The sequence below is a fragment of the Gorilla gorilla genome, chromosome 3 (assembly GCF_029281585.2).
Source record: "Gorilla gorilla gorilla isolate KB3781 chromosome 3, NHGRI_mGorGor1-v2.1_pri, whole genome shotgun sequence".
NCBI classification, from domain to species: domain Eukaryota; kingdom Metazoa; phylum Chordata; class Mammalia; order Primates; family Hominidae; genus Gorilla; species Gorilla gorilla.
Window position 1 is genome coordinate 197,303,001 of NC_073227.2, and position 23,670 is coordinate 197,326,670.

The 23,670-nt window shown below is 37.9% G+C and overlaps 1 protein-coding gene across 1 annotated transcript; it reads left to right on the forward strand.

Moving 5' to 3' along the window:
- Positions 1-12,541, forward strand: SPCS3 (signal peptidase complex subunit 3). Its single transcript, XM_004040660.5, has 5 exons — positions 1-391; positions 2,359-2,432; positions 4,376-4,452; positions 7,448-7,563; positions 8,487-12,541. The coding sequence occupies exons 1-5, from the start codon at positions 249-251 to the stop codon at positions 8,617-8,619; spliced, it is 543 nt and encodes a 180-aa protein (XP_004040708.1). The 5' UTR covers positions 1-248; the 3' UTR covers positions 8,620-12,541.
- The last annotated feature ends 11,129 nt before the right edge of the window (positions 12,542-23,670 follow it).

The window sequence follows — 23,670 nt, forward strand, 5'->3', positions numbered from 1 at the left end:
GCCGCGACGGAGGGGCGGGCCCACGGCTGAGTCCCTTTCCGCGCCGTCCCGTGCGCGCGGTGGGTGTGTTTCGGGAAGCGGGCGCGCGCGCGCTCGCGTCGGAGGACCGGAAAGGAGGCGGGGCCGCGGCGGCGCGCGCTCCCGGAACGCGCGCACCGCAGACGGCGCGGATCGCAGGGAGCCGGTCCGCCGCCGGAACGGGAACCTGGGTGTGAGTGTGGAGTCGGGACTCGTGGGAGACGGTCGCGATGAACACGGTGCTGTCGCGGGCGAACTCACTGTTCGCCTTCTCGCTGAGCGTGATGGCGGCGCTCACCTTCGGCTGCTTCATCACCACCGCCTTCAAAGACAGGAGCGTCCCGGTGCGGCTGCACGTCTCGCGGATCATGCTGTGAGTGCGGCCGAGGCCGGGCCGGCGGTGCAGGACGCCGGGACCGGGCTGGGGCGGAAGCCGAAGCCGGGCAGCTGCGCCGGGGCTGCCGTGCCGGGGCCGCGGGCAGGGCGTCCGGATCGCCCTCCTGAGCGGCAGTTCGCCCCCGAGGCCGGTCGTCAGGGGTGGACGTCGCAGGCTTTTCCGGCGTCCCCTCGGAACTTGCACCCCTCCACCGTAAATTCCCGGGCTTGCTCTTAAATTTTAATTTTGAGCGTTCCTCAGGTCGGTGCCTCCGCTTGCTTCCTGTTCCTCACTTCCCTCCACCCACGCCTGGCCAATGAGGGAGCAACACAACAGCAGAGCCGGCGCCGCCGCCCGCCTGGGCTGGCGCCTCCCGCGCGTCCGGTGCCGCTCGTGGTCCGCATGCGAGGCCCTCCAGGCGCTGCTGCCGCGCTCTGGGTCGGGCTTCCGTGGGGTTTCCTGGCGGCTCTGGAGGCCACAGGACGGGGTTGTCTTTGTGTCATTCATCACCCGAGTTTGCCCTGTTTGACATTCCCTTTACAGTTGTTGCCTTTGCACCTTCAGAAGGCAGTAAACAGTTGGAGCTGCTTTGAAGTTGGCCAGAGATGTTGGGCACTGAGAGAATTAAGCATCTTAGCCTTCTGATACAGCGAGATTTTTGTTTTGTTGGGTTTCTTTCTTTCTTTTCTTTTTTTTTTTTTTTGCCAACCACTTGAAGAAGTCTGCGAAAACGCCAAAAAATGCAGTTCGAAATGACAGTGCCATTTCGCTATTGCCTATTTTGTCCTTGATTTTATTCTCTGGCACTTTTGTCTTTAATCGTCGTGTTTTTCCATCTCTTGTTCTCATACCCTTCTACTCTATTTCCATCTTCCACAAGTTCTTTAACCTTAGTTTATTTCTTTGTCAGAATCGCCAAGAAGCCAGTCATCAAATAGCGAGCCTTCTTCCCCCACCTTTTTTTTTTTTTTTTAAAATTACTGTACTGATGTTTGTTAGATATTGTTCGAATAGACCTGGGGTGGAAATCAGCACTGCCATTGTCAGCCCTATGAGGGTTAGAAGAGCTTGGTGCATATTAAACACTGAACAGATGTTAGCTGTTGTTGTCTTGAGCAAGTTTTCTTACCATTCTGGGCCTTAATTTCTTTTTGTTTAAGATGGAAGTAATACCTAATTGGTAGGTTGTGAGAATTATTTGAAATGTGAAAAATATTGTCAGTGGGTCTGAGCCGTAGTAAACAGTAAATAGCAGCTGGTTACAGTAGTATCCCCTTAATGGGGTAGGTATACGTTCCAAGACCCCCAGTGGATGGCTGAAACCACGGATAGCACCAAACCCTATATATACTTGGTTTTTTCCTATACCGTACATACATACCTACCTATGATAAAACTTACAAGTTAAGCACAATAAGAGATTAACAATAACATAATAGAACTGTAACAATATACTATAATAAAAGTTATGTGAATATGATCTCTTTCCCTTTCTCTCAAAATAACTTATTTTACTGGACTCACCTATTTTCACACCAGATTGACCGCGGATAATTGAAACCGGAAAGTGAAACCTCGGATACGGGGGTGATTACTGTATCATCCTTTAATATGCCGTCTGTTAGTATTCGTATCACCTTGTAGTCATGTGTAGCTTTCTTCTACCCATTCTGCAAAATTGCTTTACATCAAGTATTTACTATTCTTTTTAGCAGTTTTTATCCCCTTCTGAGTTTTGTTAGGGATTCTCTTGAGGTATATGCAATTACCTGAAGACCTACTTTAATATTGGATTAGAATGTTTCTCCTGTTTTCACACTTACAGGTTTCTCTGGTGTTTACTCGTTTCTTTGTGGGATTGCAGTTTCACCTTTGCACACACCTGTATTCTTTCTCTTTAAGAAGTTACGTGAATTGTGTATGTTCTGTTGGAAGGATGGTAAAACTTTTATCTTTATTCTTAGAAAAAATGTAGAAGATTTCACTGGACCTAGAGAAAGAAGTGATCTGGGATTTATCACATTTGATATAACTGCTGATATCCTTTAAGAAAATATTTCGTTGTGTTTTCTGTAGTTTTATAATGAGATATGTGTTGTTTAATGATTTGGGATACAGTGTGACTATCTCATTGAATTAGCCAAACCTTGGAAATTCCGCCTTTTTCATCAGTAAAATAATGTTAATACCTCCCCATCACACTTGGAGAAAACTTCATAGATTCATGAGTAGTTGTGTGAACATACTTTAAATTCTTAACCGAAACATTAAATTGATTGAAAACTACATAAGAAAGTTTGAATCTGTATTTTAGAAAGAAAAAATAAAAGTAGATCATTTGGATAAGAAGGAAAAATATTACCAATGCTCAGCCTGCCTATGAATATTTCATGTACAGTTTCAAATAATATACCCATATTTTATTATAGCAGAGAGAAACATATGTTTAAAAAGTGAATTACGTGTGTTATGATTTGAAAAGGTCATATCAAAATTATTGGTAACCTGTGGTTGCTTTTTGCCATCATAACTCTTTTTATAAGGACTTTTATAAAAATCAGAAAATATTAACAATTATAAGAGTTTCTTTGGTGGTGATATTTAAATATTTTCTCTTGACATTGAGTTTCTGTCTTTTGACAACTCTGATCATTTTGGCCAGGCTAGTCTTTTTTAGGGTCTTTCTTAGGTTAATATCTTGGCAATGTTCTCTGCCATTTCTAGCCTGATTTCATCTGCCTTTTTAATACCCCATGATTTAAATGGTTGTGGAGATTGAACCATCTGAACTTGTGTGAAAGTACCTGTCTGAACAGTTAAAGCTGATCATATACTTGGGGAATTCATCTAATTTGCCTTTCTATGACCATGAAATTTACTTTTAGCTTAAGTTTTGGTAATTATTGGATTTAGAAATAGGCTAAGAATTAGTTCTGTAGGTACCTTTTTAGGAAATAGAGTGTACCATCAGAAGAGTCTTATGCTGAATTTCATGTGTATTTTTAAGTCTTTGTGTAATTTTTAAAAATCTACTCAAGGGAATTTAGGTCTACTGTGAGAGTAGTAATTTTGTGTATCCAGAGAATTATAGTGAAATTTCCTGGTATCTATGGTATTTATATATTACCAATCTCATTATTTGTAGTTTCTTCAGATTTTCTTAATGCTGCTGCTACTACTACTTGAAATTGTTCCTGTTCTTGTAAACAGCAGTCCTAGACTTAGTTCTAAAGGAGTGATTCTTAGTGGTTACACATAATTAATAATGGAATGTAACAAATGTGTTACTACCAGTATGGAAACTCATATAGTAAAATGAGTTAACTTAACAATTAACATAATACTTAAAAATCCAAATATTAACTCCGCTTATTTCTTGGTATTGGCACCAGTCTTGTTAATTCTGGTGAAGTTCTTGTCCTCTTTGGGAAACTGAATTTAGCCACATTGGTGTCATTTGCATCTTTGAGAGACATTTTAATGTCTACTTGCATGTGACCAAAAGTGACATGTACAATTGATTATACTTGGTTAATTATTGAGCCTTGTTTATGTTTGCATATTGTTAAATTTAAATGGTGGTGATTGTTTATACTTTAGAGCACCAGTGGAATTATATTTGCTTGAAATATCGAGTCCTCTTTTTTTTTTTTTTTTGACTTAGTTGATGTTACAGAAAACCAAATTTTGGATTTGTTCTTTTCTTACTAGTCAAAGTATCTCAGCTAGTAATCCTTGGAGGAGTATGGGAGGATGCCAGTAATCTCATACTGACATTTTTTTGTTTTGGAATAAGCTGGATTTCACAATGTATTTATCTTCTGCATATTTTTATTAAATTAGTGGCACATTATGTTTCTGGGCCGCCTCTCTCTTTTCTACTTTAGTATTACTGTTATGGATAAATAACCTAAGAATAATTAAGATCTATTTAAAAGTGATATACTGCTCATAAATTTATATTTTCCTTAATTTACTTACATCTAGAGAATATATTTGATTGGAATGTTAAGCAGTTGTTTCTTTATTTATCAGCAGAATATTCAACAAAAAATAATGTAAGTATATCTAATTAGAAGTATTTTAATAGCTATTTAAAGTCTTACTCTTTACAAAAGAATACACATTTTTATATATTTAAAATATCTGACCTGAGTTACCTAGCAAAAAATCACAAGCCTGTGGAGGTAGCTGTGTTATGAAAACATTTGATCTTTTGGGAGCCTTTTTGTTGTTGTTGTTGTTTGTTTGTTTGTTTTCTGTTTGTTCTATTTAGCTCTCTAGCATTGGGGTCTCCAGAATGGAGACTTGCTATATGAACTGACGTTAATGTTCATATTCAGCCCTTAAGTCAGATAGATGGGCACATGCCGTCTACAATATGCAGATATTCTGGAGGAAAGGAGGAATTCTGTAGATCAAGAAGTTCACCATGCTACCTAGTATTTATTCATTTGCTTTCAGCATGTTGTAAACTATTGCAGTATATGCAATACATAAGTGGATTATACTATAAAATTTTAACCAATCCTTTCAAAATGGAAAAGTGGCTTAAAAAGATTTCTGCAAAGAAATCACAGATTGAAGATAATGCTAATAATCCATACATATGTAAACAGTAGGAAAATGGTGGAGCTCATACTCGTATTCCTCTTCTGAGCTGCTGTGTCACACTGAAGGATTAAAAAAACACAAAGACAACCTAGATAGATCTGATAAGTTGGTTGAGACACTGTCAATGATATTAATTAACAATAGTGCATATGTATTACCTACATCATTTATAATAACACGTATTTTGAGGATTCATGATCCAAAAACTGTTGGAGACCACTTTCAATAGTAAGATCAGAAAGATATTGCTGAACTATCAACTAGGAAATGGAGTGGGTAGCCGGTAGTGTTGCCACCACCCAGCTGTTTCCTTTTTTTTTCTTTTTTTTTTTTTTTTTAAGACAGAGTCTCACGCTTGTAGCCCGGGCTGGAGTACAGTAGCGCCATCAATCTCGGCTCACTGCAACCTTTGCCTCCTAGATTCAAGCAGTTCTCCTGCCTCAGCCTCCTGAGTAGCTGGGATTACAGGCGCCTGCCACCGTTCCCAGCTAATTTTTGTATTTTTAGTAGAGACGGTTTCACCATGTTGGCTAGGCTGGTCTCGAACTCCTAACCTCAGGTCATCCGCATGCCTCGTCCTCCCAAAGTGCTAGGATTACAGGCATAAGCCACCGCATCCGGCCGTTGTTTACTCTTTAAGCTAAAATATTCTCTCTCCACAGCTGCAATTAGAGAGCTGCATGGTGACTTAGTTGAATCAACAAAATTTGAGACCTGTGATTCTAATTCTCATTATGACGATATATAATCAAAAGCTGTAAAGATTGTTAATAATTTTCGAACCTTCTGAGATTATTTTAAAATCCATCTTAGTACCAGATACCTTTCTTTAAAAAAAAAAAAAAAAAAAAAACATGGTGCAAGGTGTTTTTGGTAGTCTCATTAAGCCATATAGCTACAATTAATTAATATCCTTACCTATTGAGAACAATTTGCCTTTGTTTTAGGGTTGCATGGGATTCATTAATCTGAGTATCTGAGTACTTGAACTGGTTTTTTGTTGTCGTTGTTGTTTTTATTTATTTATTTCTAACACGGAGTTTCACTCTTGTTGTCCAGGCTGGAGTACAGTAGTATGATCTCAGCTCACTGCAACCTCCACATCCTGGGTTCAAGTGATTCCCCTGCCTCAGCCCCGCAAGTAGCTGGGATTACAGGCACCCACCACCATGCTAATAACTTTCAGTCATAAACTAATAGTTTTAATAGGTTTTGATATAATGGTTTAATAGCTTTTAATTATAAAACTTATTATGAATTATAATTTGTGATTTAAAAAACTAGTTCAGGCCGGGCACGGTGGCTCACACCTGTAATCCCAGCACTTTGGGAGGCTGAGGCAGGTGGACCACCTGAGGTCAGGAGTTCCAGACCAGCCTGGCCAACATGGTGAAACCCCATCTCTGCTAAAAATACAAAAAATTAGCCGGGCGTAGTGGTGCGTGCCTGTAATCCTAGCTACTTGAGAGGCTGAGGCAAGAGAATCGCGTGAACCTGGGAGGTGGAGGTTGCAGTGAACTGAGATTGTGCCATTGTACTCCACCCTGGTTGACAGAGCGACAGAGCAAGACTCTATCTCCAAAAAAAAAAAAGGAAGAAATAACTGCTCTACATTTCTTTTTAGTTAATGTAGTCATCATATGCTGAGTAATTGGCCTTAAAAGCGAATAGATGCTAACTTAATAAGAGCAAATTCCTTGGGATTTAGTAGTGGCCACAAATTTTTTTTATTTCCATTTCATACTTTTAATTTTCTAAATGGAACTTATTTGTAATATGTTGAAAGAGTAGCTTAAAAGAATTGTCTGACCTCTAGAATTTTGCCTTGATGAGACAACAATGCATGTATTTTTTTAATTAAAGGGAAAAAAGATCTTTAAAAGGCATTTCTTTAGTGACTTCTTAAAGCTTTTGTAAAGAAATCTTGGAGAAGATTTCTTATAAATTTTCATGACATAATTAATCAGCAGTAACCTATATTAGCGGTGTGATGGAACAGGGATTGGCTCTGTCTGTTTTCCTGGCACCATTTAGTATCCATGCTGAGCTGGAGCGTCTTAGAAATTTTATAGGGAAAAGTGATTTAAAAGAATAGTTCCCTTCTAGGGATTTAATTCATCTGTTCCTCCAAAGGCCTCACTTTTTGGAGATCTTATAGATCAAAAACCTTGCATTAAGTTATGAAGGCACTAAGTAATACAGTTGAGTTAGCAGAAGGAATGAATTCCTTCAGGGAATTGTCATTCTTCTCTCTGAGAAAAGTTTGCCCCTTTTTTGTATCTCTCTCTTTGCTATCATTTGTATGCATTAAGATTTCAGCAAGCTCCTCAAAGTTGAATTCATTAACATGTCAAACTATTTGCTTACTAATACTTTTAATTTGAAGTGATAAGATGGTATTTCTGATGAGTTATCTAATTAATTTTCATTTTAATATAGGCTCTGAACCAAGTTGTCCTATGGGACAAGATTGTTTTGAGAGGTGATAATCCGAAGCTGCTGCTGAAAGATATGAAAACAAAATATTTTTTCTTTGACGATGGAAATGGTCTCAAGTGAGCAATTCTTGGTCATTTTTTTACATTTAATAAGAGGTGAAAAAGAGAGAAAGATGTATTTTTATTTTAAAGAAAAATACTTGAGAGTAAAAGAAAAATTGGGAAAGAAGTATTTATGCATATCTGAACTGAAAGATTGGGTGGAAATGCAAAGTGAGATCTAAGATAAGCAATTCTCTTGCAGTTTGTGAAATGTCATAGTCAAACTAACAAAGCTTCTGTCCTAAGCGTGTACAAGGAATACGGCCTTGTTCAGATGCGGTAGGGCTGTGGTTGTCAAATTAAAGGGCTCCTTTCTGAGCGTGAGTCGGGAAACCTTAGAAGCAGCATGTTGGGTCTAGGAGTTGATAATAGTTAAAAGAAGTAGTATTGGTTCTCCAAACGTGACTTCTCTAAAGCTCAGTTTACTCAGTGTGATTGATCTCTCAGGTTATTTTTACCTCTTAGACTCTAGTGGTAAACATTGGAAATAATTTTAGAAGAAAGCTATTTTGACCAAGCCAAACGTCTGTATTTGCAATGAAAATTTCAGAACATGAGAATTTTGTTAAGGTTTGTCCATCTAGATAATTGACAGAGTTAGGCTTCAAATCATTGCTCTGATTCTTAGCTCGTCTCTTTTTACATTTACTGTTTTAATTCATTTAAACTTTGCGGTTGATGGTTCTATTAACTGCAGCTGTGAGTTTAGATGGGTCATCCTGGGATATCAGTAAATGTAGTGCCCCTGTCTTCTAGCATTGTCCTTGGATTTTAAGTGACATGAGAAAATAGTTCTTTTTGCAGATTAACATATTAGGATTATTTGTTAGGAATAGATGGTTGTAAATAAAGTATTTGACATCTCAGTGTTTGTCTTAAAATTTTTTTTTGAACTACTAGTGTCTCTGATGACTTGTGTTTATTATATCTTTTTATAGGGGAAACAGGAATGTCACTTTGACCCTGTCTTGGAACGTCGTACCAAATGCTGGAATTCTACCTCTTGTGACAGGATCAGGACACGTATCTGTCCCATTTCCAGATACATATGAAATAACGAAGAGTTATTAAATTATTCTGAATTTGAAACAACATATTTTTATACTTAATGAATTGTATCTCATTAATCTCTTCCCTTACATCTTCATTTATTGTTGGTTTGTTTTTTGGTTTTTGGTTTTTTTTTTTTTTTTTTTTTTTTGGCATAAGAACTAACATCAAAAGGCCTGTTTAAAGGGAAAGGTTAATGGGCTACTTAATATTATGAACAAAACAAAAAAACAAGGCTGCCACAGTGGAATATTATCTTACAAGAGTAAGAACTACATAAAACAGATTTGTAAAAATACATATTTGAAGTATTCCCTGTATTTCCATTATTCTTTATGGAATATAAAGTGAGCATGAAAGGTAGTTAAAACTTTCAGGTGCCTGTAGAGTCATAATAACTCTGTATTTTATGCCTTGCATTCACGCAAATTCACATTGGATGTGATTTAAAAGTAGACATTCTCTTTTTCCTCTTTTAGGATATGTTTGATTACTGGAAAATTAATATGGTTGTTAGAAGTCTGGTTTGTAAAAAAGCCAAAAGTGATGGAATTTATTCCATTTGTCTTAGGAAGGCCCATAATACTTGTTTTTCTTACATGTGACTAGCAACTTTCTCCACTTAAAGACTAAATACCTCTTTATATGATGTAAATTATTCTAATTCATTCTAAAATCTTTTAGGTCAACAAAATGTGTGTCTTCAGTGCTTTCTCTAAAAATGTTCCTTTATAGCTTTGTATTTTTTTTTTTAGCGTTGCCATTGAAAGTTAAAATGTTTGCATGGTTTACCCTCTGAGTTACGTTTCTTCTAGTGAGCATGCCTGCTGTCACTAAGTGAATTATTTACTACTATTTGTAGGTCTATATTTTAATAATTATTGGGATAATAATAATTGTGGTATGCTTTCCATTTACAAACCACTCATATACTTTAGTGTATGTCATCCTTAATAATCTAATGAGGTAAGTAGTATAAGTGTTAGCTCTTTGCAGATAAGAAACTGAAACCCAGAAGTTTATTGAATTGCTCCATTGTTACCTAGCCAGCAAGGAGTGGAATTAAAACTTGAACTCAGATCTTCTAATTTTCTGAGCTCATCCTTTCTCTTATACCTCAGATTGCAGACTAATCAAATTTCACTTAAAACCTTCCTGATATTGTTGTTACCCTGGACACCCTTTCTATTCTAGAAAAGGTTTCCCATTTTATACGGAAGTGACTAATTTTCAAGCTGCCAACAACTTATATCGAGGTAATATTTTATTCTCTGAATAAATTCATTTCACTTATATTAAAAGCATAAGGAAATCTACATGTATGTAAAAATAACTTAGAAATTCAGTACATAATACATGATTGAATACATGATCGTATTTAACATGATTTTTTTTTCTGCAGTGGACAAATAAACATCCTCAAAGTAGCAACTGCAAATCAGTTACCCTTAGAAAAGCAAGACCAAACACTGTAGTTACACTATTAGCAGTGACCAAAAAGGGCTAATATTTTCTAAGAATAGTTTAAATTACAGACATTTGTTATATTTACCTTATGTGAAATACATCACGATTTAATTACATTAATTTTAACATCTGTTGTGTGGAGTTGTATAGTTCATGCAAAAGCCTGTGGGTATGGGTTTTTCAAACCAGCAGAAAGGTCAAAGGTACTTGAATGCTAAACTGCCTGGCTCCCAGCTTTTTCATTAAACTTTTCAGGGTCTTGGTTTCTTTATCTGTAAAATGACAGAGTTGGACCAGTTAACTTTAATGGCGATCCTTTTACACCACACAAGTTTATAAAATTTATCTGTTCAGCAAAGAGATTGAACAAAAAAGCACGTTAGTAACATGAAGACAGGAAAATGAATGAAAGTCTAACACATAACTCATATTGATTTACTTTATTTCTGTTAGATTTTACGCTCCGAAAATTTCACCTCATTTAGTTTGTACAAATACTAGACATGGAAACTTAAAATGTGCAGGTGTCAAAGCTTAAAAATCAGGTGTGTCCTCTTTAAAGAAGGCATGCGCAATAAGCCTGCAGTCTTAACCAGACCAGGTACCAGTTTAACAGTTCATTATACTTCTGTGATGAGTGGATCTGTTAGTCTGGTAGAGATTAATGTTGAAATTTACTTGAATTACAGTTATTTGACAAGCCCACTTTTTTTGGAGTTTGGTGAGGAAGAGAAGTAAAAATGCCCAACTAGTACAATGTGGAGAAAGTTTTCTGTTTGCTTGACTAAGGGAAATTGCTCAGAAAAAGAATGCTCCAACATGGGAATAAGGACCTTCAGTCTCAGGAACTCATTTTTGGGTGCAGTTTCTACATTTAAAAAATTGACTTGTGTTCAGTTTGATAACCAGTTCATTTGCTTTAGTCTCAGTGTTTTGAAGAAGTCTCATAATGTTCTACAAAGACACAAAGCTTCAGGCTTATACAAAACTGAGTATGATTAGAAATACCTGAGCCCAGAAATGATTCTGAGAAAAGAGAATAATTTGAAGACACTTATTTAAAAGTAATTATGGTTAGAAATGAATTAATTTAAAAATGTGTTCACATATCCCTTTCTCTAACAGTTTAACCTAGACAAACATCTGTATCAGTGTTTTTTTATTCCCCTGATTGATTACATTTGGTTTCTTTATTCTGAAAGGAAAATAACAAAAACTTCAGAAATTCCTAAGGGTGTAATAAGAAAGTGGGTTTTGAGTTTCCTTTCCTGGAATTATTTTACAGTTCTTTGGTGGGTCTCGTCAGCCAATTCATAGCTGGGCTTTAAGATTATCATCTTAGAGATGATAGATGGGCTTTTTAAAGATTTCATCTTAGAGATGAAAAGCTGGGCTTTTTCTCTTAAGATGATGATAATCTTAAAGCCCAGCTATTAATTGATAATGAACATTTTTCACTATTTTTTTTCTATCTGAAGCTTAGAGATCTAGAGCTTTGGATCTTTGGGGTATATGTCAATGGAGGTACTATTTTATAATACTTTGCATTGACATGAAGTGGGTTCATGGGGGAAAACCATAAGCTGTGAACATTGGTAGCAAACAAGCATATATTCATTTCAAAGCTTTCCTTGCTTTTAGCAGAGAGAAGCCTGTATATGTTACATGTGTGACTTTCAGTAGTTTAAAGAGATGTTTCAAAAAATTGTTGCATGTTTTTGATGCAATTTGGGAAATTGTTTACTTCACAATGTAGTCATTCATAAAAAAATTCATGAAAATACTGAACATATGTTTGAGAATTTTTCTTTTCCTTTTTAAATTTTTTTATTTTTTCTGAGACGGAGATCTGCTCTTACTTCCAGGCTAGAGTGAAGTGGTGCGATCTTGGCTCACTGCAACCTCCACCCCCCCCAGGTTCAAGCGATTCTCCTGCCTCAGCCTCCGGAGTAGCTGGGATTACAGGCGCCTGCCACCACGTCCGGCTAATTTTTGTATTTTCAGTAGAGACGGGGTTTCGCTATGTTGGCCAGGCTGGTCTCAAACTCCCGACCTCAAGTGATCCACCTGCCTCGGCCTCCCAAAGTGCTAGGATAACAGGTGTGAGCCACCGTGCCCGGCCGAAGATTTTTCTTAATTGCAATAAATATTCAGCATTTTTTCTAATGAAAATGAATTTTGTTTACCAGTAAAAGTATGCATTTTAAAAGACTTTCAGATTTATGCTTTTTACGTGAAGCTGCTAAACTAAAAGTAAATGGAAGAAACCAAGTCTAGTAGGTTTTTTCTTTTTTTTGTGGGGGTGGGATGGGGGAGGTTAGTTACACTTAAAATATCTTCTCCAGAGACTGTATGCTCCTATACTAGACTGTAAGCTCTTTGAGGGCAGTCTGTCAGATTTATCTTTGTATCTTCCCCAGCGCCTAGTATAGTGCCTTGCACATAATAGGCGCCCAATAAATATTGATGCCAAGAATGAAGGCGTTGTGTTTCTAATGTGACCAAACCATGGGGATTCTTTGTCATTAATACTGTCCTCCTTTGTAAGTGCTGTTTTTTTTTTCATTCTTGAGCTCCTAATGACATTAGATCTTATCAGGGGCAGTTGGACAGTTCAGTAAAGGTAAATGCTGCTCTTGCTCTAGTTGCTGTGACCTATGTTCTTTCTGACCTTTGCTAAGAGAGCCAAGTGATAGTGGCTAGTGATAAGATTGATACATAAATTGCTTTACTTTAAGATAACACTGGAAAACCCTACCGTAGACCTGATCAAGAAAAAAAAAATCGCAGGATGCATGTTTAAAGTATAGCTCAGGAAGAAATGGGTTAAAACAAATAGCTGACTCTTTGAAAGGCCAGGGTGTTGGCTGATCCTCCACCAGCTTCTTGAGCTCATTGGCTGGTCTGACTCACTAAGGGAACGTTTATTTACTAGTGAATTCAGACAATCAAAACAGAAATACTCCCTCAAAACAACAGAAAATCATTGCATTTAGAGGGTAAGGGATTTTAACCTAAGTGTATGTTACCAGGAATGATAAAAGAGGTCAGCTACATTTTATTTTGTTTTCTCTCAACCTGGGCAAGTGTATACCAGAACTTTCTCTTTTAAACGTTTTTCCTCATACTCTCTTGTCCTTTTCCCTCTCTCCCAGTGAAGTGTTAAGAATTCGGAGTTCAGTAAATTGTTGCCTGATGAGTTGCCATGACCAAAAGAAAACTTACCACTTTAATAAGTATACCTTTATATCCAAATAAACCTCAAGCTTGAAGGAGCTTTGAAGTGTTCCCTTTTCATGTGCATAATTTATACACATTCCACTTGTGTATCTGTTGAGTATAGTTGGAAATAGGCACCTAAGAGTTGAGAAGTAAAGGAACTGATTAGTACTATACTGGAGACAAAGTCTCTGTGCATTTCTTCTAAAAAGTACCATGTTTGTGCTCCTAAGCCCTATGCTTGCTTGTGAGTGGCTTGGAATGGCTGCAAGCTCCCTAGTGAGTGAGTACAAAGGGTGGGAAGGAATCTAACAGATCTGAGTGGGGAGGAAGTGGGTTCTGACATGCGCTGAGGAATCTGAAACAAATTCATCTTACAAGTCTGCTCAAGGTTGTGTGGGTCTCGCTCAAATTTATTTGGGAAGTCCATGGCTTGTCCAACTGCTGCAGCCTCTGCTGCTGCTTTAAGAATCTCTAAATGCTGTTAATTCTCTGCACGTGCACCGACAACCCAGGATGACTAAAAGTCTAACTGGGAATCACACTTAATTGAGATTAAGAGAGAGATTGATTACTACCTGACTCTTGCTCTCATCTGAACATTTGAAAGTCTGATTAAACATTCTGTTAGTTAAAATAACACCAAGTGCTATGATAGGTAACATCAAACTTTTGGTAGCATAAGAAAAGGTTTGGCTGGGCACGGTGGCTCATGCCTGTAATCCCAGCACTTTGGGAGGCTGAGGGGGATAGATCATGACGTCAGGAGTTCAAGACTAGCCTAGCCAACATGGTGAAACCCCATCTCTACTAAAAATACAAAGATTAGCTGGGCATGGTGGCATGTGCCTGTAATCCCAGCTACTGGGGAGGCTGAGGCAGGAGAATTGCTTGAACCTGGACCTGGGAGGCAGAAGTTGCAGTGAGCCAAGAGCTCCACTGCACTCCAGTCTGGGCTACAGAGTGAGACTCCATCTCAAAAGAAAACAAAAGTTTATTTCTCGTTTTTACAAGGAACCAATGTGGGTATTGAGGCAGCTTTCCACATGGTGTGACTGAAGGACCCAGGTGTCTTCCAGCTTGTGACTGCCACCCCAGGGTTGACAAGACTTCACTTGAAGTTGGCAGTCTGGGGTTGAGGAAAAGAGTGGAGAAGGCCCACCTGCTTAATTAGCTTCACCCAGAGTATCACACCACCAACTCGCATTCCAAGGGTGAAAACAAATTGCACGTCCCTGTGCAGATAAGCAAGGGGCATCTGGGAAATACAGTCTTTAGTTGGGTAATCACTTCTCAGAAACAACTGTGTGGTGGATGGGAAGCATAAATCTTTCTCACATAGTCAATTCTATCACTTTCTGCTTATGCTCACCAGCTTAAGCTGACCAGCCCCTGTTATATCCCAGCAGGGAATACCAGTTTATTATAGTCAACATTTTATTTATTTTTTTGTGTCTTGTCTGTAGTGCATTAAGGATTTTCTGAAGGTGAGCATATTAGATGTTAAGGGTTAGATTTTAAAGCACTTACCAGGCATGAGTTACCTGATCTGATCTCTAGCCTAATCATCCAGTACTTAATTTTTTTTTTCCTGGAACATTATTTCTTTACTTTGCAGCAGCATTTATAGTTCTTGCTGCCCTTGGGAATATATATATATATATATACACACACACACACACACACACACACATATATATACATATATATATGTTTCATGTTTGTCAGTTTCATGAGCGAAAAGGCTATGTTTATCTTGTTCATTTTACTACAAGACACTACATATTTGCTGAGTAAATTGAATTAAAAGCAAAAAATGTGTGATTAATTTTAGTTATATTGGCTTACACAGGTGTTTTGTCTCATGTAAGGTAGGCATTTCAGGACATTCCATGACAGATTTTCAGAGGATAAATGAACTGGGTTTTTACTGTAAAATGTTATTTCCTAGTAGTATCTCAGTGATAAATGTTTAACATTGATGGTGAAGGGAGGTATATGGAGTAACTTATATTTGAAAAGTATTAGGCTAAGGACAATCATAAGTCCTTGTGAATTAATGTCTTTCACCTTTTTTTTACATTTGTAATGGAAAAAAGGAAATGTGGAAAAGTTTATGAGATATTTGTATATAGTTTACTGAATAATATAAAGCATGTGCCTTTGTAACTACTACTCAGATCAGCAGTGGGAACAATACTATTACTGCATGCCTCCCTCCCTATACTTCTTCTGGATCACAACCTGTTACCTTTCTGCGGTCTTCACTTTTGTGTTAGCCATTTTCTTGCCTTGCTTGAAAATTTTACTACCTCTGTTGCATCCTATCAGCTTTACTGCCATCATGGACAGTAGGAACATCTCAGTGGCTTACAAAAACAAATGTGTATTTCTTGCATCAATAGGGGCTTAGGATATACTGCTCACATCTCTTCATTCCAGATTCCACATTGAGAGCACAGTTCCTTTTGGGATTCCAAAGGGCAGTTAGAACTGTTGGAAACTCTTGGAGCCTCTGATTGAAGGTGATGAGCATCAGTCTACTCCTTTAATTGACTCAAGCATGTCACATGGCAAAGCCAGGGAATTGAAGGGTTGGGGAGCTAGATTCCATAGGGAAAGAGCACAAGTCACATGGCACTGAGTAATACTCTTACAGGAAAGGAGGAGGGAATTCTTAGAAATGTAATATAAGCTGTCACACATTCCTAAGCGATACAGTTTGGTTTGGTTTGGTTATGAACATAAATGTAATCTTACCATAAGAATTTTTGGTCTTGCTGCTTTGGCTTAGCATTAACTTTAAGAGAATCATTTATGTTTTTGTGTGAAGGTGTAGTTCATTTTCATTGTTAGGCAGTAATTCATTGTAATATAGTCATCCATAGTAGGCATCTGGAGTAGGCATAATTTATTTACCTGTTCTGTTGACAGACATGTGCTCTGAATGTTCTTGTACAGGTAGCCTGGTATATGTGTTTCTCTAGGAAAGGGATCTTCACATTTTGTTGCTTGTATAGCACATCAAAGTTTTTTTTAAACTTTCTTAAATACTGAAAAATTTTCATCTTGTTATAGAATGTAATTTTTGGCACATTGCAAGTATTAACATTTTAAATTACCAACTGCACATTACTTTTTTTTGCATTACTTTAAAAATGTATCTAAATGTATCCAGTGGAATATGATATTTATATGATTTGATACAATCATTCATTTTCTAATGAACAAATTCTTCCTTAGTGGTCAAAGTTCTTATCATTTCTTTTTCAAATTATATTTACATGCCTCTAGCAAAATTTTGTCCTAATGGGTAATACTCTAGAGAGTGCTATTTTCAAGTCTTTTATTGATAACTGTACCACATTTCTTTGTAACAAAAATGTGCATGTAAATTGAAATTTATCTTTTACAATTTCCTCTGACCCCAATATTCTAAGTTCTAAGGGTGTAAAAGTTATTCTGGAGTAAGTTAATTCTGCAGTTATCAATAGTACACAGTTGATCAAAACAAGAAGTATATTAGAAATGTGATAGATAATCGTAACTCTTGATGAGATGGAATTAGATATGGGAGGGGATAATTTATGTTGCTTTCATTAAGGGAATTATTAAATTATTTCTTTGTCCCCAAGGTTTGATGCCTTGTGGCAATGCACCATAGCAAGATTCTGGATGAGGTGAGGCTTTCTTTGTGAAAGGGATGATGGAGGGAAAGAACCTCAAGCCTAGGCGCATTACCAGCCAGATCACTTTAGAAGTACGCGTGAGAGCAGAGCTGATTTCCATACAGCTCTCTGTCACCATGCACAAAGTTCCATGTTCCTCCTAATCGAAGACCACTGCTCTAGCATACACACCTAAGACTGGAAATTCCTAAGTCTTATGGAATTCATATCAACATCTTTACTATATATTACCAAACTTTCCCAAAGTGGTTTTTCCAAGTGTGAGTTCTCTTTGCCTAAATTTGGGTTTGCAGACTTTAGTTTTTGCCAAGCTGGTGAATATCCAATGGTATCTTATTTTGGTTGTAAATTATATTTCTCTGTTTGCTAAAATGAGAAACTTCTATTCATGTTTATTGTTCATTTGGATTTCTTTTGTAAGGTGCCTGTTCAAATTTTGCCCATTTTCTATTTGTCTTATTGATTTGTAGGATTTCTTTATATACTCTCAGTTTGAGTCTTCTAGCTTACCCCTTCACTTTTTCATGGTTCCTTTTGATCAATCAAGCTTCTTAATATAATCAAATGTATCAGGCTTTTCTTTCATTGAATAATGCTCTTTTAACCTTTCTCCCAGCTTCTTCAGTGTTATGAAATAGAAAATGTCTTAGTTTTGAAGTCAGCAATATCTGGGTTTGGATTCTGGTATAGCCACTTTCTAGCAATGTGAAATTGGCTAAGCAATGCTCACTAGAGTAAGTTGTCTAAGCCTTATGTTTGATATTCATTGTTTGTGCCTGGCATTATTATGTGTGCTTTGCATATATTAAACTGAATGCTCACAACAACCCTACGAGGTAGGTACTATTATCATTCCCATTTTAAAGAAAAAGAAGCTGAGATCAAGATAGGTGAAGTAACTTGCTCCAGGTCAGTATGTCAGGTAGTGGTAAAGCCAATATTCAAAGCCTGGCACCTGCACTAGAGCCTGAACTCTCCTCCGTACAGACTGTGCTTCTTCCTCAGAAACATGGGAATGAGAATACCTTTCTTTTAGAATTGCTGTGAGCAAAAAAATATGTATGGGAAAGGACTTCCCAGCATTTTTAGTACATAGCAGGTTTTTGTTATTTCTGTGAAATGTAGGGGAGTTGAGGAAACAGAACCGAACAGAACACAAACATTAAAGTCTCTTTACAAAGTCATATGTATTTTTTTTTTACAGATAATTGTAGAGCAAATTGAATAATTCTTTTACCTTGTTCAGAACAATGAGTCTTTCTTCAGTATCTTTGGTGTAGGAGACAGATGTTCTCTGAACAACAGACTTAGTATTTTTCTGGTAAGAATAGAAAAAAATCAATTTCTTAGCTCAATCATATAGATTAATTTCTTAATGATCTTGAAGCGTGTAGGAAAATATACCCTCATTTTAACCATGTGGCCTAAAAAGGGCCAGAGAAAACAAATAATAAAGCTTTGAATGGACGTTGGCATGAAAGACAAAATGCACCAGACAATAAAGATAATTTTGCTTTAGATATTATAATAGGCAGAATTTTCATTTCTGCAGCAGAATGTGTCAAAGAAATGAAGGAGGCTTGGGGTTTTATAGAGGCAAGTAAACAAGGGAGTCAAGGGGAAGGATGGGGGGGTCAGTTCTTGGATATGCCAAGGGAGGTGTTTCCTTGAAGTTAACTGTTTCTCACAACATAAAAGGTTTTTTTCTTTTAAACCATTGCTTTTTCCTGGGAGCACAGGGCTCTGGAAATTTTCAACAATGTCACTGCCTTTAGGAAAGCTAAGAAAAATACAGAATCCTCTACTGTAACAGCAAGGATGTGGGTCAGTATCCAGGCAGTCACAATGGTCAAAGCAAATGTGTAACAAACCTAATCAGGAGCCTAATCCCCCAAAGAGATGAGGAACCCAAAATCCAAAATGATTTATAACTTTAACTTAAAGATGGATAGTTCACTGGCCACCGACCAGCTCTTTGCACTTGATTGTAAATCAAGAAATTCAATTAAATATTTGCTCAGCATCTTTTTTTTCTAGCAAGTTCTTTATTTTAATTTTAACTTGAAATCAGTGCATTATATTAATAACTCCATTGGTCGTTTGTCTACTTAACAATCTTTGATGATCTTTCCCATAGTGAAATGATCCTATAAAACCATTGACAGGTTCTAAGATTTTTCCTTTGTCTACCCATCCCTACTAACTAGAAATACATTTCTGGGAAGTAGTCTAACAATAATTTCAGTTTTGAAAAGGGTCATGGATGGTAAGGAGACTATATTGTTTAAAGGCCTTTATTGATCCTTTTATAGATTTACTGGAAGTTGAAAACTAGCACAAAGAGGTGCCCTGTACCCTTCACCTAGTTCTCCCTCATGGTGACATCTTACTAACTATAGTTCAGTATCAAAACATAGAAATTGACGTTGGTACAGTTAATAAGACTATTCAGATTTCATCCATTTTACATTGTTCATTTGTGTGTGTTAGTATCTTTAATGCGCCAGGCATTGCTTATACTCTGGAATGGAATGTGGTGATACAGACAGTTCTTCAAAACACTTTACACTTTCTTGGGAGGTGTTTTGTTTTGTTTTGTTTTGTAATGTGGCCTCAATTCTCAAAGCTGCCTTTAAGATTTCTCCACTTGTCTTAGAGAGTCAAGAATTAAAGTATTCCAACTGCAGTGAATATTAATTAAAGAATAAATATATTAAAGTGGGTTGGAGGCAGGGGAATAACAAGTCGCTTGTCACATTGAGCCAGCTAGTTAGAATTCTCCTGACGGATGCAAAGGCCTAGGAAGCTTAAGTTCCTAGATAGCTGAGAATCTTTGCCATGAGTGAAAACAATAAGGAACATCACTACCTGGTTGGAATTGCCAAATTTGGCCAGGCGGATCAGTCCTTTCAAGTCTAAGTCTCTGTGTTGGTCATTTTCCTTCCAGCAAGGAAGATCCATTATTTAAGAGGTATACGATCTCCAGGAAAACCTATGAAAGGTCTGTCAGTATCTTCTGTGCTTTTATAACACATTCATAACACACACACAAAATTACAATTAAAGTTTCACAAAATACATACACTTATGGGGATATGCTTATTTATTCTTTCATATCATTTTTTTAAAAATTGGTGGTTATTACCTGGTAAATCAATTTCAGGACCGTTGTTTAAAAGTCAGTTCAAACAGTAGTAAGAATTGTTAGGTTGGTGCAAAAGTAATTGCGGTTTTTGCCATTAAAAGTAATGATAATAAGAGCCTAAAAGTTTTCATAATAAGAGCTACAATTTACTGGCTACCTATTATGTGGTAGGTGATTTTCCAAGAAAATGACCAGTCATAACATTCTTGGGATTCATTCATTCAACACATAGTTATTGTGCTCCTATTTGCTGGGCATTGTTCTAGTTGACAGAGCAGTGACCAAAGCAGGAAAAAAAAAAAATTCGCTAATGGAATTTACAGTCTAGCAGGGAGAATGTTTAACAGACACATGAGAAAGTAATCATATTTCATGTCATAGGATGTAAGTACTATGAAGATAAATAATTAGGGAAGGGAGATAAGGAGTACTGGGATGCTAGTTTAAGTAAGATGGTCATGGCAGACTTCTTTCACAAGGTGATATCTGAAGGAGATGAAAGAGAAAGCCGCAGGGATATTGGGTGGAAGAGAAATCCTGGCTGAAGGTGTAGCAAGAGCCAGAACTTGAGGCAAGACACATATTGGAGAATTCAAAGGATAGGACAGTGGAATTATGATTCAAATGCCAAACAATAGACTCAGGACATTGAGCTCAAGGTCAGACTTAGAGGGTCCTGAACACAGGTCTAGCTGACTCCAAAGTCAGTGCACTTTTACAAATAACCACATGTGCTAGTGACTGCTCATCTACTATGTGTCATTATCCAAACTCTTGCTCTAAATATTTGATGGCCATCTAACGTTTTCTGGTTAACTAAAAGAGTCAAATTACCCCTGCTAGAAATCACATTTTAAAGGAAATTGTCAACAAAAGAAATACACTCAGGACTACAAGCTTTCCAAACATTAATAAGAGGCAAATATGTCTAGTGCCTTACTGTTTCAATTAATTAAATGATTAGTGGGATAGCACTGGAGAATCATTTTCACTATAAACGAAATATTTTTTAATCTAGTGTAAGCAGTAAAGTCACTAGAGAGGAAAGTAATTTTTCCAGTTTCTTGATTTAAAAATTTCTTTCTTTACGATAAAAAGTGATAGCACCAGAGAGCCTTTGGCATGGCATTATGCACTGTGTAGACCTGATACCCTGAAGCTTTGTATTTCATGTTACCTTTATGAGGTGGAAAGTCTTCACACTGGCCAGATATGTGCTTGTGAAAAGGTTGGGTAAAAACAGTACAATCATTACAGTGATTTTTTTCCCAAATGGGTTTTTTTTGTTTTTTGTTTTTTGTTTTTTTTTTGCTCATAACTGGTCCTTTGGTGCCCTCTGGTGATACAGCTGATGAAAACAAGTACTAGATCGCTAATTCTCTCTCTCACACTATATAGTATTGCCATCTAATGTACACAATTTACAACACCAAAATGCATAAAGAAAAATTACCCACAAGAATAATTGTACACTTATCAGTTTATTTAGTCTTGCCTCACATAAAAATTGCTAAAAGCTTTGAGTTGAGAGTGTTAATGTAAGAGAAAGCAATCTCTAACTTTGTGGGGTTTTTTTGTTTGTTTGTTTTTTTAGTTTTTAAAACATGAGACAGCTTCTCACTCTGTCACCCAGGCTGCAGTGTAGTGATGTAATCTGCACTCACTCTGGCCTGGACCTCCCAGGCTCCAGCAATCCTCCCACCTCAGCTCCTTGAGTAGCTGGGAACACAGGAACGCGCCACCCCGCCCTGCTAATTTTTGTATTTGTAGACATGAGATTTCACTATGTTGCCTGGGCTGGTCTTGAACTCCTGAGCTCAAGTGATCCACCCACCTCAGCCTCCCAAAGTGCTGGGATTTACAGATGTGATCCACTGCACCCAGCAGCAATGTCTAACTTCATAAACTGAGACTACGCTAATCAGTGGCAAAGACCAAAATTTTTAAATTTCTAATAGACTAACAAATAAATCAGTCTTACCACTTCTCTGTGCAGATTGCCAATAAATCTCCTTTCATTGAAACAAGGCAAATAAATTAAACATGGTGAATAACCCACTGACAGAAAGCATGGTATTTTTCTGGGCAATCTGAACTACAAATTGGCTGACAACAGGAAACAGTATGGCCCTACACTACATGATTTTCTATCATTAAAACTATGGAAATATTTTCCTTGTCCTCATGTCCTCATAGATATGTCTCTTTTAAATAGCATAGAGCTGGATTTTTAAAATCCAATCTGGTAAGCTATTTAAATTTAAATTGGTGGTTATAGTGATTTATAATGTATTTGGGCTTGTTTTGCCCCTCTTATTCGTATATAATGTATTTTTATACTTGTTTTGTTCATCTTGTTTTATTTTGAATTAATTGAATCTTTGTCTTTATTTTATTATTTTGTATTCACTGATTTAAAAAATTTTATGTTAACCTTGAAATACTGTCATGCAGATTTAATAAATTCTTAAGCTAATGATTCTTACTAGTTAAAAATGTAAAGTATTAAGAATGTGAGCTCCACGAGAGCTGGGATTTTTGTCTTTGTCCACTGCTGTATTCCCAGAGTCACAGGATCCTTGGGGTGTTGTCGCTTTTCCAGCCAGAAACCTCTGTGGCTGCTGGTGCCTTTGCCCAAGTTTTGCGCAGGCCTGCTGGGCTCATTCTGCCCACTTAGTTTGGCAGGCTGTGCTCAACTCGTGTTACTGGCCTGGATCCCTCATCTGCCAAGGGCAGCCTAGGTGCAGACTATTGAGTGGTGTGTGAGCAAGCGAGTGTGGGGTTCAGTCACTGCACACACTGAGGTACACCAGCTGTGGTGGGGTGGACAGCTCCAGGTGTTGGCAAGGGTGCTGGCTCCCTGCTAGACTGTGGCTGGACCAGGCATACCACAAGCATCTTCCATGGCTGGCACGGGGGAGCATGGTGGTGTCCACAAGCTTGGAGATGCCAGGAACTGCAGACCCCCAGTGAGGGCCTCACAGCCCTGGCTTGGGAGCTCCTAGATCTGGGCTCCTCGAAAGGCTGCAGGTCTTCTCTTTTTCTCTTTTCTTTCCTTCTTGTTGCCTGCAATGTGGTGAGCAAGGGGCATGTTTCAGCCCTGCTTGTGTTACAGCTCTTTCAGCCCTGCCATATTCGGCAGTTCCTGAGTTCTTGTCCCATGTCCAGAAAGAATGAGGTATGTGGACAAGTGGAGAGTGAGCAAGGCAAAGAGATGCTTAATTGAGCGACAGAGCAGCTCAGAGGAGACCACAGAGGTAACTCCTCTCTGCAGCCAGGTCAACCTGTTGTCTGCAGCCCTCAGTGGAGAGGAGGCCCAGAGTTGGTAGCTCCTATCCACAGGCAAGTTGTCCCATCCTCTACCCAAGCCTGGCTGAGTCTGGGGGTTTTATGGGCTTTAGAGGGGAGATACTGCATGCTGACTGGTCCGTGGGCAGCCATGGGCAGGCCCAGAAAAAGCACCATAAGTTCTCTATCCAGTCTGCAGAACTGATAACCTGGCCCCCAGGCTTCACTCTGTCCCTGGCTTGAAGGTGGGGCTTCGCTGGGTGA

Coding starts and splice junctions, on each gene's coding strand:
- SPCS3 (XM_004040660.5), top strand. CDS start 249: ATGAACACGGTGCTGTCGCGGGCGAACTCACTGTTCGCCTTCTCGCTG. Junction 4,453..7,447: donor AATATTCAACAAAAAATAAT/GTAAGTATATCT, acceptor ATTTTAATATAG/GCTCTGAACCAAGTTGTCCT. Junction 7,564..8,486: donor GACGATGGAAATGGTCTCAA/GTGAGCAATTCT, acceptor ATCTTTTTATAG/GGGAAACAGGAATGTCACTT.